General features: G+C 45.0%; 1 protein-coding gene across 1 annotated transcript in view; it reads right to left on the bottom strand.

Moving 5' to 3' along the window:
• Positions 1–18,202, bottom strand: part of adarb2 (adenosine deaminase RNA specific B2 (inactive)) — a 134,707-nt gene that overhangs the window by 21,464 nt on the left and 95,041 nt on the right. Inside the window, exon 4 of the mRNA XM_040167633.2 lies at positions 5,717–5,831. Coding sequence (XP_040023567.2) covers positions 5,717–5,831 — 115 coding nt within the window. The remainder of the gene's footprint in view (positions 1–5,716; positions 5,832–18,202) is intronic.

Below are 18,202 nucleotides of genomic sequence, written 5' to 3'. Positions count from 1 at the left end.
CGTGTCTCTTCTGCTGCTAAATGCTCCACTATGTTCATCAGCTGTTGTGTATTTATGCCATTGTAACTTTGTTTTAGCTTTTTGTCAACACTGTTGAGAGCGGTTCACAGTGAACCAAAACAATAAGAGGGGCTACAACGCTCCGTAGAGCAGTGATTCTCAAGTAGTGGGTCGGACCCGTTTTTAGTGGGTCGCGGGCCTTTGCCAGGGAAAATAAAAATTAGAATTAACAGCTGGCTGTTTTGTTTTTTCATTAAACTTGTTTTTGTGTTGGCATACGTATTCTGTCTCCATACTATCTCAGGTTCAAACTGCACCATATTTTCATTAAATAAATTCGAGAAGTTGATTTGGGTGGCGGCTGGTGATGGTGGGTCCTGGAGCCAGACCAGTTGAGAACCACTGCCGTAGAGTGAGGAGACTGAGGAGCAGCCATCCATCCATCCAGCGGCATCTCTCACACGCTAGTAGTCATGGGATCCATTGTTAATATGCAAATATGGAGTTTTTTGTAACAGCAACATTTATATGCACAGGTAAATAATTAAAAAATGTGTAATTAATGAAAGAAAAATCTTTCATTCTGCGTAAAACTGTACCTACATTAGAGACAGTTTAAGAAATGTCCACTTGCAACATTTGTTTTCAGGCCTGGGATGTATTTCATATAAATCAAACAGAATGATGTACACATACACACACATCATCTGTGCATGTGTGCAGTGATTAATCAAATGTGTCCACATTAAGATAATGATTTCTATCAACACTTCAATCAAACGAACATCTTTCAGCAGCTCTTTTGTAAATATTCCTCACGGAGGAGCAGTAAATTCATGTTAAACCTACCGTGCACAGAAAGTATACAATATTTATTGTGTTATGTTGCAGCACCTTCAGAATCTCTATATCATGAGTTTAACTATTGGCATTCCCTGTAGGCAATGCAGCCCAAATCATTCCGGGTGATAAAGCAAGTTCTAAAAGGTAACAGACTCAAACAATTTCATTCTCCTGCTCTCCCTTGCCGTTCCACTTTGCGATTGTTTAGATCAATTTTGCAGTGGATAATTTCTGGTGCGGTGCTCACTAGCCTGCCATGAAATTGGGGACTGAGGTTGCCTTCAGTTTGCAGGAGAAGAGATGAATGAAAAAGAGAGAGAGAGAGCGAGGCAAGTAGAAAGAGAGACACACACATGGAGGAGATAGAGAGCCCCACAGGCAGTGTGCTGTTTTTAAACCAGGAATAATCAGCTGCATCACAGAAATACAAAGAGAGAGGGTCAAAAGGAACAAGGTAGAGTGGAGTCAAAGGCCCGAGGCACTCTTCACACACAAATACATCTGTTACTGGTGATTCAAAGATGTCACACCCCGAGATGACAGCACCGTCAAAATGCATGTACATCACACACTGAGACCTGGAACTACTCACAATGACTACTGCGAAATACTGTCAGCAGCCAACAGGAAGACGAAGCGCACACCGGCTCACTATGGCAACCAAGCAGACGGACACACTTGTGTTTAATGCAGAATTTCAATGGCTGCCCCATAACTCGGCTGCACCCAAGTGGAGGGGGAAGTAAGTTAGGGGGGCGTGGTAACAATCAAGCAAAGGAGTGCAATTTTCCTGCCAATTATTAAAGGGCATTTGTGCAGAGTCAAAAGTGTGAGCAAATTGCAGTAAAACTCAAGTGATGGACACACACACACACACACACACACACACACACGCGCAAAAATCATATCTGAGACATTACCAGCCATATGAGGCTGCGTCAGTCAGAGTTTAAGTCTGCGTCTACATTCAATCCAGCCAAGGGGATTCTGGTTGTCTCCTTGAGAGGCTCCTGTGGCAGATCCAGTCCGGACTGGTCCATCCATCACAGAATGGGTCGAGTGCCGCGGCAATGCTGACACGCTGCTTTCAAAAAAAGGAAGTGACTTGTGCCTAGACTTTTGACTAAATATAATCTGTCCGTGCTCCCAACTGTGGCACATATCAAGGCCTGGCACACCTGCACTGTGAGCCATTGATTGCTTTTTGTGCCGCTGAGCCGAGTGAATAGGACCCCATGCGTCCTTGAACAAAGCGGGACATTACAACCGCCCCTCCGTGAAAAGTAAAGACCAAGTTAAAAATGTTATTACTTGGCTAAACCGCTTTCCTTTTTTCCACTAATGCCATCCTATTTATCAGACAGCGCCAGGAAATGTGTACTTGCGTGTTTCTGAATGTTTCATTACTCCCACCACACAACACTGGTTCAGCACTAGTTCTGCATGTTGGCGAGGTGGCCTCTGGTCAATGCTGATTACTGAGCTGCTGTGAAATCACTGCTACTGAAACCTACAACATATTAGGGATAAAGTCAACAAATAGATGAGGACAAATGGCTCAGAAGACCTTAAAGCCAATGCTTATCAAGAACCACCAGTCAAAAATAGAAATCCATACTATGACGTGACCGTGTTTTTTATTTACAGTAATATATTTTTACATGAGGCAACTGCAACAGACAGACACAGCAAAGCTATCATCTGAATCCATTTATTCTCTATGAGTATAAAACAGGGTAAAATAGAATCTTACAAGCCTCTCATAATCTCTGACCACCATGAAGGAGATATCAAAAGAGTGTCTTCTAAAGCAGAATGAGATCTCAAGGTCACGTTTTCATGAACTTTATTTCATGCCATTTACGTTGAGCTCCATAAATCCCATCTTTCATGTGTTCTTTCACCACAAGATGTTGGATGATTACGGTGAATGTCACCAAATGCGTGTCGTTTGAATAAGAGAAATCTCTGAAATGCTCTTCACTCTGTGTGGAAAAAGATTGGCAGAGCAGAGACGGCACCCTGTTGAATCTGTATTAGCTTTAACAGGCAACTGCTCTGAACACATAAGGACGCCTTTGTGAAGTGCTGCTGGAGCTCTTAAATCTCTCTCTCTCTCTCGGTCTGTCTCTACTTCAACACACCCACATCTCTTAATATTTGTGCCTCTTAGCAAGCTGTTTTGTTGCCGGATGTGATTATTGAACATTCAAATCTGCGGCAGCCGGGAAAACCAGATAGAGTGGAGAAAAATCGCTGTTTGAAAAATGGATATGCAGACTAAGAACCATAGCTTAGTCGTCATTTGTAATCAACTTGCTTGAAACCCTTTGCTCTGATCTCTTTCTTTGAGTCCCCGTGGTATTTTTCTTCACTCTGAGTCGCATCACTCTGCTGAATAAAAAAAGCCTCAGAAAAAGCTTCTCTCATCCCATCCAACAAACAAGTGAAAAAAAAGCAGGAGGAGGGGAGGGGGGTCTTTTCAAGCATTTTCCATTTGGACGTTTCGCAATTTTTCATGTCTCTGAGCACATCTGAACACTGTTTACCATCTCCAAACACCCCAATGCTATCTGAAATCGATTCAAATGAGATTTTCCACACTATTTGACAACGTGTGCTGGCGGTTGATTTTGCCCGTCCGTCTCGCGACTCTCAGCCTGGTGGCGAGGCTAATCTCGCTCAGGTTGGGGCTCAAATGTCTCGGCGGGAATCCGGCATGGGAGGGGGGGGGGGTTTCGCTGTCGGCCTGCGGTTCAAAGACGGACTCTGATTAATATTCTCGAGGCAAAGGCAGAGGCATGACACACAGAAAGAATGAGAGAGCGAGAGGGTGGGGGGGGGGAGATGGAATCGGAACAGGACTCCCCAGTGTTCCTGTCAAGTTTGGTGTCTGACTGCATGAGCGCTGGCCGCCACAGCGCCGCTGCTGCCGCCGCGCCACCGCGAATACTTGGCAGCCCTACGTCTGGATCTCTAAAGATAACGCGCGCTATTAATAAACAAACAGAAGCAATTACCGGGAGGCAGAGGGGAGGAGGGGGATTGGATTAGGTCAGGATGAGTGCCGGTCTCACTGAAGTATAAACTGATGAGCTGCAGTCCTCCAAAGACACCAGAGATATCCATCCCTCCTCACTGACCCCCTGCTCCCCCACAGGGAGATAACACTCATCTGTGAGTGTGTGCGTCAGGACTCCACCTGGGCAGACCGGTCAACGTCTGTGTGTCAATGCTCCTCTTTGTATCAAAACCCACAAAGAATGAAGGCTCCATGTTTTGTGTTTCTACCTAACAAAGCTGCTTCATTTGCTGATTCTAGTTTTGTTTTCATATCTCAAGTTTACGGTTTTTGTAATGTGCCAAATGTTCGTCGTATTAAGCTACATGACCAGACAACACACATGTATTGTATCGACTGACAAACGACATCAGTTGTTAAACAACTATCACAGCATATCCAGTTCCACCAGTCTTACAAAGAGCCAGTTAGCAACGTCATCTGATGAGACATTATTGCATGCACAAATGTCACTTAATATGTCTTACCGTGGAAGTAAGAACAATTGTTTCAATATGATTTAGTGTAGTTTACAGGGTCTGCATGTGAGTGTTGCTGGCTCAGCAGCACAGCGTCCCTGAGCCACGCTTTCTTTACCTGCACCAACATGCTCAACACTGCCCTGAGAAGCGTCGTCCATTCACTAAATCTCTTCTCCAGCTAACATTCGCAACAATGTCAATATCAATAAACAATCTCCTTCTGCTACCACAACAAAACATGTGCTGCTGTCTAAAACGTCTCAAACTTAAAGCAAACAAGTATCAAAAGCAGCTAATATGAGGAGGAGCCAGCTTCCCTGACATGTAATAACAGCAGGTAACAGGTAGCTAATATAGTGCTAAGCTAGCTAACACCGATGAATAAAACAACTAACGGCAACTAAAAACAGGTTAAACCCCACAGCACTTTCAGCACAACTACGTTTCTTCAAATGTGTTTATTCTATATAGTTATTTAATTAGGATTGACATTAATACACCAAGTTACAGAATACATTTTACTTGATGATTGATGATGAAGATAATCGTTTAAATAAGCATGTGCAGAAGTTGGCTCCTCTGTGCTAAGGTGGACATGGAACGAGGGACAACAAAGCTAAAACGTAAACTTAGAATGTTGGCCAATGCTTCATAAATAGATAGAATAAGAAAGAAAATAACAGTTTCTTTTGTTCATATTTCCCATGAGAGGATTTGGAGCTTTACAGTATATATAGTGAGCATATTGTTTGATGGGCGATGTGGAGTGACTCGAGGTTTCTACTGTGTGGGTCAGTGTTTGTATGTGCACGTGCAAATGCGTGGGCGGCCCTGACGTAACCAATGTGTGGTAATAACAAGAGCTGTTTCACGCTGCAGGAGAACAGCAGTGGGAAGCTTCCTCCTCCTCACTGTTCCTTAAGTGTGTCACTCGGTCGGGTTTCAGATTAAGTTTTGGGCTGATAGTTAAGACTCCCGGTGTGGCATCTGGAACTCCTGTCAGAGCTGCCTGAGCACAGCACGGCCAACATGCAGCAGGGATGACTGACACACACACACTACCCTGTTGCATTCTCCTCAGAGACTCTGAATAGTCAATAATTCATCGGGAAAGTATATTCTCCTGCCTCACTGCGAGGTACAGCAAGGATTGGAGACTCTCTCTCCTCCCCACCTTGAGCTCATCATTTCCCTGACAATCTAGAACTCCATCTTCTTATTTCTCCTCCCACATCCAACTTTTTTTTTTCCACCGGCCTCACTCACCCTATATTGCACCACTTCAATAATTCAAAGTGATATATATAAAAGTCAATGAAATTTGCCATACCTCGGGTCATTACGATGCCTGCCAGGGATTTGTGTCGAGCGTGCGCAGGACTGCAGGCGCCCACCAGCGACCGGTACTTCTCCCTCACCAAGTGGAATATTGAATCGGCAAAGACCTGAAAAACACAATCGCTCCCTTAATTTCAACTTGACACAATCTATGGACACTGACTTCACAGTGTTCAGGTGACTTAGTACGTTTCCGGGGCGATAGACCCAAAGGTCAACTTACCTGGCAAGCTGGTGTGAATAGAAATCTGTTATTTTCATTACGTCGTTATATGGAAGTTTGTTCAGTAAAAACATGACAGTTTGCCAGATGCCGCCTCGTAACAAGAACGGCACGTACAACTTCTACACAAAATGAAGTAAGGATACATTCAGGAATTAAAGATCACAGGACAAACTATTTGGGGTTAGCAAATGATGCATTCCTTTAGTATGTTGGGATTTTAGTGTGCACGCAGTCTGCCTTTGATTTTTGTTTTATACAATGGATTTAGTATTTCACATTGTCATCACATTACAACTAAGATGATGAAAAAGGGCATAAACTTTATTATCTGTATATTTCATCCAACTATCCAGATTATGTAAATTTCTATAGAGGAATGTTGCATTTGTGTCAATTATTTGTACTTCAGGCAATCTTGAAATGAGATAGACTTGGAAACCAGTTATAATAATAATGTCTTCTGTTGCTATGAAGAGGGTTTTGAAAAAGGAATATCTTAGAGATAGTTTAAAGTTGGCCGTTTAAATTAAAAGATGCTATTAAATTGCACCAAGGGAAATCCAACATTTTATGGAGCCTGAGTCCCACTACAGATTAAAAGTGATTTTTAGTATGTGTCCAGTGAGTCCCTCATCCGTGTGGCAGAGCAATAACAAAATGCTGTAGTACAGGTCAGATTTATTTGTTCGGCCCCCAAACATTTATATCAAAGGGCTGCACATTATACACACTAAATACGACACCATCTGCCCAAAACCCTCGACCGAGTGGAGCTGACTGTGGTCAGAGGTGGAGAAGAGAAACGAGAAACTCTGCTATTCTTCCAGCCGTCAAGTAACTTAAGGACGGAAGGAAGAACTGTCCATTTGATGCGTTTGGTCATTTTCAGAAGTAAATGACCAATCAGACGCAAATGTTGTATATGACATCAACATTTGACAACATAACCATCCTCATTTTCTTTATCCATGCATAGAATCATTTTTAGGCTCCAGTGTGGATGAACATGTGAAAATATTCAGATAGATCAGTTATTTGTCCAGAAAGACCTCTACAGCATCCCTGTTTAAAAACATACACTGTTTACCAGATATAGCAGAAGACATGTGGACCATTTCCACCACTGACAACCTCTCACGCGCTTTACTCTAGTGGCAATAACGGAGTTCGTCCCTGAGCAGAGCTCGGCGCCACCTGTAGAGCACAAATGGATCACCAGGAGATGGCAACAGAGTGGCAGCGGAGAGGCCCTTTTTGACAGATTGAGGCCCCGGGAGCTAGAAGGACGTCAACAGATGCCGGGGTGAAGGACACATAGAGAGGGAGAGGGAAGGAGAGAGATTAAGAGCGAAAAAAGACAGCAAGAGGGTGACTGAACAAGTGAGCATATTGCACATTACAGCCCTCGTCGGGGCTGTGAAATACTCTCACAGTTGGAACCGGCAGTCGTCATGCTCACAGCTTTTGGTGTGTGTGTGTGTCCATGTGTATGAACGCACATATTGTCGCTGTAACTGTGCCAGCCTGAAGCCTTTTTGGGGAAAGAAACTGAAAAATATTATGAGGTGTTGTGAAAAGTCTAAAGAGACCAACTTTCAGCCCTTTGTTTCAAGTTGTTGTCGAGTTGCGAGGACGCCTTATCGAGCTCTAACGATCACAGGACAGGTCCCTCCCACGGATGAAAGAAAGAAAGAGACGTCGTCTGACCTTTTTGGCCTCACGTTATTTACTCTATGCTTGAGCGATCACTTCGTTCCAAGAGCTTGTCTAGTCGAGCCCGGAGATAAAATACTAAAGCATCAGCTGCTAGGATACAGGCAGGTTGAGAGAAATTAACAGGATCCGTCACTGATTGCCATATTTTTATATAACTAAGTTTTGTCAATTTCTCCAGATGTAGAGTTAACAATTGTCACTGAGAGAACATTTTTTAAGAAATCCAAAATGCAAGGATAGTTCATGTTGCTACTTAAGAGTTATTTCAACGATCTGCAATGATTTTGATCACCAATTCATTGTTTTAGTCCATTATCAGACTTCTTGGCTGGACGTTTTGGTTTTGTTGTGTTTTATTTGATTTTAAAGGGTGTAAGCGGTGTGTGTTAGGGCAGTATAAAACACTATTGCTCTTTCAAAATCAATAGATTATCTATTTTTAATCACACTGAAAGAAATCGTGTTCCTGAGTCCATGGGAGTCGATTTTCAGTAAGGGGAAAAAACGGCTCTGTTTTAAGATTGTTCATCTTCCCCAAATGTGGAAAAGTAACACACATGTGAAAAAACACACTGGCCTTGTACGCTGTACCTAAAAGTGACATGCAATTAATTCTTACAGAATCCGGCTTGGCTTGCCAGCGTCAGCCGGTGTCGGTCACAATGTGAACCCCGTGTCAAGTCCTCCATCCCTCCTAAAGGCCTTTTCATTGATGGCATTACAGAGGTGAGAGAAGGTGGCAGCTCAGAAAGGCCCGGAGAGCAAAGGTGGAATAGACTCTGGCACGCAGCCCAGCTGTTTCTTCTTCTCTCTGGCTTCCTCCCCCATCGCCTCTCCTTTTGTTATTTCTCCTCCCAGCCCCATTCTGTTAACTTCCTTTCCTTAAGTTCCCATCCTTATATGTCACCTTTCTCTCCTCCCTTCAACCATCCTGCATCCTCACCCTCTCGTCCTGCGTTGGCAGGTTTCTACCGCTCTCGTTCCAGTTTGTGATGGAGGACAGCGATGTTCTAGGACTAAGAAGTGAGTCAGAGCCTGTAATTTCCTCATCGCGTGAGCCTGAGTGGAGAAACAACATTATCTACATCAGCTGACAAGTAATAGGCTGCAGTTTACAGCTGTGGTTCCCTTAGCAACAAAAACACTTTTCCCGTCTTTCCCTGTTCACATTAGCTAATATCTAAATCAATCTCCCTGTGCCTTCATTTCACACATAATTCTGTTGTTTTTTTAACATACTGTCACACACACACACACACACACACACAAACACACACAGTTTCCTCAGTGGGGGAGTTGAGTCACGCCTTCAGTGTGGGCCTAATGTGGCAGAAAAACGGGGCCAAGGATCTCGTTCCTCAGTCAGACAGAACATCAGGGCAACCTGCCACACGGCGGGAGGAGGGCCGGCCTGGCTGGCTTCCTCTTGGATGAGCATCAAGGTTAACGTTGCCTCGTGCGGCTACATTTGGGAATTCAAAAAATCTGTCTAAGTTAACCGATGTGAGCTCCACTCGGAATACATGTCAGGTAGAAACTGCGCGGAGCGGAAACTGCAGTGTCGTGTTACTCTCCCACCTGGTATCTTTTCTGCATTAGTTCTGACCAATTTACTTCTCAGTTCCTCTGGGCCCCCTCACGCTGGAGAAAACAAGTGGCAGTTGTTTTTTTTAGGAAAGTGCTGTAGCATTTTATGCATCTTTGCAAGCAGATTGAAAAGATAGGCGCAGCGAAGAAGCCTTCGAGATGGATGGAACGCAGATGTGAACCTGTGTTGCGTCGAACCTGTGTTACGTGTTTGAATATGTGCGGTCATGTCATTTCCGCACATATTCAAACACGTACGGTACCAGTCAAAGGTTTGGACAGATTTTTGGAGTATATCCAAACTTTTGACTGGTACTGTATGCTCACACAGAAGACGCTTTGAGTTGTAAATGTTTTCTGAATCAACCACCCCATCATCTGTACGTCTGTGGGAGTGGTGAGAATAATACTTCAGTTTTGCTTGTAATACCTAAATGTGATTCATTGAGGGGTTATTGCAAACATTTAGGTTCTGTTGCCATTTCCTGCCGCTTAAGCGCACAAATTATTGCCCATTTGGTGTTTTTTGGCATTTATCGAACAGCTTTCACACATATCAGATATTTTAAATAATACTGGGGCATTTCCGTTTTTGACAAAAACATATTTCTGTGGTCGGGTATTTGAAATTGTTTCAGAAGTTTTCACAATCAACCCACAGTGACAATCTGCACACACATGGTAGATATAAATGTAGAAAGCCAGGTAGCTACAGCTTATATATACACACAGCTCGTCCTGTCTTTGTATTGAAAACACATTGGATGCAAAATTGGCAAAAAGTTGTTCAATTCTAAATTCTTAAACCTGCTGTAAAGGCAGTCAAACAAGCTCTAAACACGACGCCGTGTTGGTGGAACTCCTGTCAAACCACTGATAGCAAATGCAGCGTAACATTAGCACTCGTTTGGAGTGTTTGGTCTTTTTTGCTCAGGTTTGGGGTCTCAGCTAGTTTTTAAATATATCGCTATTTAGCTGTCAATACTTGATGACATTTCAACACCTAGATAACTACAGCAGGTTTATTGGAGCTTTCATTTCCAACAGGAAGTAGTGTGAACACTTTTTATCCTTCCATCCATCCCTCCCTTTCTGCCGCCTCCCTCTCGCCCAAACTGTTTTTGCAGGGAAACAGTTCAGCATCTCCAAGGTAATGTGGAATGTCACCAACAATCCTCCTGCTGCCTTCTTTCTGAAGTCAATATTGTTACAGAAACACAAAATGTCAACGGGGATATTTTCACAGCCGCGTCCTGACCTAGAAGTCTGTACACACTGGCGGAGGCTGATGGTACGAGTGTGAATAAGAGTGCATGTTGGAAGGAATGGCTCAATTATAGGACTTATTATTAAGCACAAAGGCCCTAAAAGGAAATGGTGACTGAAGATTCATTAGTGATTGCATTGCAAGGCCTCCCATCACCTTCTCCACCTGCTCCACACATTGTGCTTCAGTAATTCGCTGAAACATGGAGTGTTAAACGGAGGCTGCCATGCTGATTGTGTGTGTCCATGTGTGTCATTCCTTCATGAACATCACTGCTCGGAGGTGGGGAGGGGCTTGCCGTTAACCCGCCCTCAGCAAAACACACACACACGCACGCTTTAACCGACCACCCGCACCCCCTTATCACCCGCCTGCAGAGCGGCCCAGGCAGCATAAAAATGGGGCCATGTCTTATATTTCTTTATAGAGGTATTTAACAATTCATTCTCCTGAGTTTTAATAGTGTCTGCCCTCTGCCTAGATATCTCCAACCCCCCGCCCACCCCACCCACCAGCACCACCAGCCCACCCTTCCCGCTCCTCGTCCCTCGTCTGCCGCCAAGCTTGAGGCTTTTAAAATGGATATCTATTCATTTGGTGGAAGCGTTGCCTCTTGGGGCTTTTTAGATTCTCAAAAAGCTAGACTGCTTGCCGGGAGACAGATTACCCTTGTTTGTTCTCTCTGTGACACATAGCATCACTCGCATTCCTAAATCTTTTGCGCCTTCTGTCTGTCCTCCAGATCTGTAGCACAAGAGGAAAAACAAAAAAAAACACAGATATGTCGGCGCTTGTTCTGTTGTCTTCTGTTGCTTTTTTATTGACAGAAAGAGAGGCTGTGGTGTCATGCGATGACAACAAAGTGCAACCCAGAGAAGTTGAACTGTGCACAAACTTGCGAGGCGCTGGAGCGCTGTCAAACACTGTAGCACCTCGCTTCTAACTACATCCAACCTTTTCCTGTGTAAAGGCCAGGTGGCCCTGCAGCACGTGGAACAGATTTCTCTCTCTGTGTGCTTGCCTGCCCAAAATTGAACTTGAACGGCGGGGTATTGTCAGTCTGATCAGCCAGTCGGTCGGCGCCGAGCGGCCGTCGCCACCACGAAAAAGGTCTTTCCCTTTAAAACCACGCTCTTGATGTTAGAGAGCGAGAAACACAGATGAAGGCGCACTCGAGAGGGACAGAGTAGGGACAGAGATTGTGCCATTGATCTGTCTTCGTTCAAGCTCCTTCCCCCGTCGCGGGGGAGGCGGGAGGAGATGGGAGGCAGCACCACAGGTTCCCAACAGCAAAGCAGAGCTCACGCAGGGATTCCTCATTAGACTTGAAAAGGTGGAGACCAAGACGACAAGCCTGGTGCGTGTGGGGAAGGATCATAGTGTAGGGTGAGCTACCACAAGAAGGATGGCCTCATCCAAAAATCAAGGACGATTCTTCCTAGCAATGATGTTAAACATAGAAGGGGATCATTATTTCTCTCCTCTTCTAAATCCCCATGGCCCAGTTCTTCTGGGAAGAACAATCATCTTTATCAGATGATAAATCCGAAGAAGTTTGGCAGTGCTAGCAGCGTAGCCCTAAGGGTGGCATCAGATGGTCCCTTGGCAACACTTGGCCCAAACTGAAAGATCTCAACAAATATCTGAAGGATAGCCATGACATCCTGCGCAGACATTCGTGGTTCCCAGAGGATGGATCTTATTGACGTTAGCGATATCCAGACTATTGCTTAATTTATTTTCACTTATTTCAACATCTACTTGATGAATTACAGAAATTCATGTCCCCTCAGAACAAATTTTAAACTAAACTTGAACGGTGATCCAGTGACCCTTCACCATAGCAGCTCCTTCATTGAAAAAAAATGAAATACTGCGATTGCAGCCGCAGGAGACGCATCACAGTTAATTTCATACAGTCACAGCTTGTCATTCACTATCTATATAGTATCTCAGAAAACATCAGGACATGTTGTGACAATGGCACAATATTAAAAACAAGTTCAAATGTAAAATATTTTATTTGACCAATGTCCAGTAAATCATAGAAAAAAGATAAAAGCCTCAACTTTAGTCACAGCTAACCTCATGTGTCCCCCTCGTTACAACGCCACTAATGGTCTTAAGCCCAAATTCAAATATTCATTTAGAAAATGAAACCCAAACATTCAAGCCGAAATAAACCGAGGCCACTGAATCGTAACCACAGACTGCAGATGTTAAGCGCGACTGACTCTGAAACTCATTATCTGCCTAAATTCTCTTCATCTGATCAAACAAGCACCACCAGACGTTATCAGGGCCTGGCCCATGTGTGTGGAAATATTTGGTGTGGTTGTAACCTGGCGACCATGCCTGCCAAGTCACCAAATACCCTTCAACATAGCAGCACGCCCCCCCCCTCTAGCCCCCCCCCCCCCCCACCGGAGGTGGGTATTTAAATCAAATTAGAAATACACTGTTTCTGTTACACCCCAGTAAGCAGGGCTTATCACGCCGTCCCTCGTGCTGCACTGGGACACTCTGACCACGTCATGGTCCACTTGATTCCTGCATAAAGGCAGAAACTAAAGCTCTGCAAACCTGTGGTGAGGGAATTCAAGAAGTGGACCAGTGAGGCGCTGGAGGCTCATCGGGGGTGCTTTGACTGCACAGACTGGGATGGTTTCAGGACTGCTACTGACAGTCTGGATGAGTTCACAGAGGCTGTAACTTCCTACATCGGCTTCTGTGAGGACAGCTGTGTACCAGGGTGAGTTACAACAATGACAAACCCTGGAACTCAGAACACTACGCCTGCAGAAGGATCAGGCATTTAGGAGTGGGGACAAAGACTTGTACACAAAGTCAAAATACAAGTTTAGCAAGGCGGTGAGAGATGCTAAATGACTGTACTCTGAGAAACTCCAACAACAGTTCTCAGCAAATGACTCTGCTTCGGTTTGGAGAGGCCTCAAACACCTCACTAACTACAAGCCGAAACCCCCCCACTCCATGAATGACCTCCGCCTGGCAGACGAGCTCAATGAGTTCTACTGCAGATTTGATAGACAATGTCCTGATTCCATCCCCCACAGCTCCACCAACCTGCCCCAGTCCCCCAACCCGTCTCTGCTGCAGGACAAACTCTCTCAGCTACACGTGCCCGACTCCACATGCAAGTGGATCACAGACTTCCTGTCTGACAGGAAACAGCACATGAAGCTGGGGAAACATGTCTCAGCCTCCCGGACATCAGCACCGGTTCCCCCCAAGGCTGCGTTCTTTCCCCTCTGCTCTTCTCCCTGTACACCAACAGCTGCACCTCCAGCCACCAGTCCGTCAAGCTCCTGAAGTTTGCGGATGACACCACCCTCATTGGACTGATCTCTGGTGGTGATGAGTCCGCCTACAGGTGGATGTCTGACCATCTGGTGTCGTGGTGCAGCCAGAACAACCTGGAGCTCAACGCTCTAAAGACAGTGGAGATGGTTGTGGATTTCCGGAGGAACAGAGCCCCACCCTCCCCCATCACCCTGTGTGACTCCCCCGTCACTATTGTGGATTCCTTCCGTTTCCTGGGCTCCATCATCACCCAAGACCTGAAGTGGGAGCTGAATATCAGCTCCATCACCAAGAAGGCTCAGCAGAGGTTGTTCTTCCTGAGGCAGCTGAAGAAATTCAACCTGCCAAAGACGATGATGGCCCACTTCTACACGGCCATCATCGAGTCCATCCTCTGCTCCTCCATCACCGTCTGGTACGCTGCAGCCACAGCCAAGGACAAGGGCAGGCTGCAGCGTGTCATCCGCTCTGCGGAGAGGGTGATCGGCCCTCGGAGACCGACCCCTCTCACCCCGCAGACAAAAACTGTTTGTGTCCCTTCCATCTGGCAGGAGGCTGAGGTCCATCAGGACTACGACCTCCCGCCACACCAACAGTTTCTTCCCGTCGGCAGTCAGGCTCATCAGCAGAGCTCGGTCCCCCACTGACTGACTATCACATTCCACCGGTCACTTTCACTTGCCACTTTCTGTTCGCTGGTGCACTTTATTTTTAATTTTTAAATATTTTTTACTTTTTAATTTTAACTTTTATTCCTTTATTTTTAAACTAACCCATAGCCTTATACTACTACCCCATATCATTATATTTCATTTTATTCCTTGTGCACTGTTGTCTTGTCGTCCATTGTCATACTGTCTGCTGTTACGCACCAACCGCCATGTCAAATTCCTTGTATGTCTGACATACTATGACAATAAATGTATCCTGATGATGCTTTCCTGTGCGTAAATGCCACTAAACACAGAACTACTTGTTTTGTTTTATAAGTATATGGTGTCATTTAAGGCTACATCATGGTCCTCAAGCATTGATAAACTACCTAAACTACTATGTTATATCATTCCTGCTTCACGTGACACTTCAATGTTTAAAGTGACTGACAAAAAACCTATTCCTGAATCTGTCCTTAAGATATTCAGAGCAGATGGAATGAAAAGAGAACGGTTCAGTTGGAGCGCGTTTAAGTCGTTCCGGTATAAATCCCCTCTGATTAACCTCCACGTGGAGATAAAAGCAGTGATATGCCTGAAACGACTTAATAATGTCAGGCGCAGTGTAAAACACACACCAGTGGCTTCTACATTATTCACCAAAGGCCAGTGGAGGGAGTCTTGCGAAAAAGATAACATGACCTACCCCGAGAGAGACGGAGGAAAGGGAGGGGGGAGGAAGGAGGGTTGGTGGTCGGGGGGAGAGATGGAGAGAGAGAGAGAAAGAGCAAGACAAAATGGCACTTTGAGAGGAAAACAGGGTGGATGGAGCCAAAGGTGGAAATGAGAGGGTCAGCGATGAGTATTTAACAAGTCTATCATCTACATTACATAGCTGACCAAGAGGCGATGGAGGAGGAGGAGGCCATTCCAAAAGCCCCTCAGGGCAGTTCACATAACTCCCACTAATCTGCACATGATTCAGAGACTGAAGAAATTCTCAGGTTTGTGGTCTGCATCAGTCAGAGGAGAAATGTTATATACTGCGTACAAATATCAGAGAGTTACATTGGTAGTAATTTAAGGCTTGTAGGGATATCGAACGGAGAGAGATTTATGAGCCACTTTAAAGGGGACAAGCTCTCCAATAACAGCTTATCACTGAGGAATATCCTATGTCAAGGATCTCTGGGTTGAATACTTTGCAGTGTTTATTGCTGAAAGCGTGCATATAAAGAGCACCTGTACCTGTTTATTAGCACTGGAACAACATGACCTTTTAAAAGGCACCGGCCGGTGTTTCGACCCAGATACAGACTCAGGACGCAGGAGTCAAGTGGACATTCTGATGCAGCCGTGCACAGCTGACACATTGTCCAGGCTTGTGTCCCGGCCAGATGTTTTGTTTGAGAGTGAGAATGTCAGAAAAGCTGACAAATGTGCGAGCCTACTTCACAATGCATACTTGCCAATATCAGAAGGTCACAAGCAACATCATGTTTCATTTGGACATGCTTTGACCTTGCAGGCCAGATCAAACCAGTCCTTAAGGACTCGTGTAGGTGGGTTTGCTTTCGTAAGTCACCATTGACACAAATGGTGGAAAAGTCAACCGTCCAATGAAAGCACGGCTGGACAGCATCAACATCATATTCACTAGAGAGATCAGAGAGACACTGACTTTTTAATAAGAGTCACAGATTGGCATGTGTCACCCAGCAGGGAATTCTTGTCTGGAATCTATCATATTTTTACACCGATCAGAGGCACCAAAACACTAACAACAACAGAACGGTGCCGTTTTCCACATGCGGGGAGGCTGCTGCGGCTTTAAAACATCTGGGAGGACGGAAGGCGTCCTTTTTCATGTCTTGAAAGAGCCGAGCCATTCAAACGGCGATGGATCCCTCCGAAGGCTGGCCGATTGTGTCGGCCTCCGCCCGGATTCGGCGGCCGCGCCTCCATCTCTGCTGCTCTTGAAGATACCGCTGAGGCTCTTTTGGGGGGCTCGACCCTTGCAATAAGCAAGACTTCAAACCCCCCCACCGTCATCCTTTGAACAGGGAACGTCTGATGCCAAGCACCGCTTCCCTCTCGGCGCCAGGATTAGAGACGCAGGCGAGGGGAAACACTGGTGCTTTCTGATGCTTTTCTGTCTCCTTGTCAAGGAAAGTCTGCAACAGCAACAACAAACTCACTAGGGTACACAAATGCACCGGAGCTCGAATGATGGCAACATGAGTATACGTTACAACTCCACATGATTACAATCACTTTCAATGCCCTTTCGTGGAGGACGGGGGGCTACTTCACATCACTGCTGACTTATCATTGTTCTCTGTGTCAAGAAAAAGAATAGTTTTGATGATGTAGTACAAGGCAATTTGACTTTTGCGGTCGTGACTCCAAAAGTTTCTTTTGAAGGGGTCATTTTTCCCGCAGCCTTCCCTCTGCTGCAGACTAAGTGTGGACCGGACTCGGTGTCATGTCTGTGGGTGCCGCTGTGGCCAAAAGGCCCTACAGCCAGCCATACATCATCAGGTATTGATACAGTTCCACCGCAGCGCCACAGCTGACATTTGATTCATAGCTCTGGGGGCTCTTTTTGAATTCCTAACAGTCAACAAGGGATCACAGGGAAATGTCAATGTTGTGTTGGTTTGGGGCGCCTCGATGACACGAGGGAGAGTGGTAAAAATAATGGAGGCTGCTGGAGCAAACTTATTCTAGAGCTAATGGCCCTTTGGTGTGCGATTGTGTTTGTGTGTATGTAGAATGTGATATAATTCAAGACACAATGCATTCCTATTCAGATTTAAATTCTGTTTATTATTTGTTTTGTTACTACTAAATCCTGCCTCAGATTTTTAGCATAGCTGAATGAAAAAATAAAAGAAAATATGTTAAAGGGACAGTTCTCCAAATAAATTGTATTCCTCTTACCTGTAGAGCTAGTCATTAATCTGGATAGTTGGAAGGTGACATGATAAATAAGAGATAGTAAGAAGAGGTTCCTTATATTCGGCTGATAAAAATTCTGGCTGGCTGGTCCATTTTTATTTTTATCTACCTGGGATGAAAAAGCTAAATTGCTTGGCATGGGGGTATATTCTGACATCACAACAATGCACAAAACAACCCCAAATTTATCATTGAAATTAATCTTTTAATCTGCAAATAATAATACATTGGATTAAGTGATTGAAGAAAAAAATTCAGAAAGTTGGCACTGATTTCCACATCTCATGCTACTCCCTGGGGGGAGAAAGTTCACCTTCGGGGTCCTAATAACGGGCCTTTCAAACCCCCTTAGTGAAGCTGAATGCATGGACGTCACAGACGGCAAATGTTTTCTCCCGACAACGTAGATGTGTTTACACCTGCCCTCTGCAGAAAAAAAGCTGCTCTTTATTTTCTGCACTGATGACTTTGTCTTCTAACAAACATCCCCTGACAGAGGAGGCTTAAACAGTGCATGATCCCCAACGCGCACACACACACTCACACACACACAAATATAATATGCACTTCATAGCCGAGATGAAATGAATGCAAATAACCGCGTGCGAGAGGCTTTTGAGCGTGCCGGAGAAAAATCCGTCCGTGGCCCCTGCTCCTTTAACATTTACTAAAAATCCATCACGAGGCGTTTGCAGAGTAAGCAGAAGCCCAGATAGAATGTTACAAATGCACATGCTCCCTTTT

This window comes from Gasterosteus aculeatus, chromosome 21 (genome assembly GCF_964276395.1).
Source record: "Gasterosteus aculeatus chromosome 21, fGasAcu3.hap1.1, whole genome shotgun sequence".
In the NCBI taxonomy this organism is placed as follows: domain Eukaryota; kingdom Metazoa; phylum Chordata; class Actinopteri; order Perciformes; family Gasterosteidae; genus Gasterosteus; species Gasterosteus aculeatus.
The sequence above is the reverse complement of the archived record's forward strand: the minus strand, read 5'-3'. Positions and strand labels throughout refer to the sequence as shown.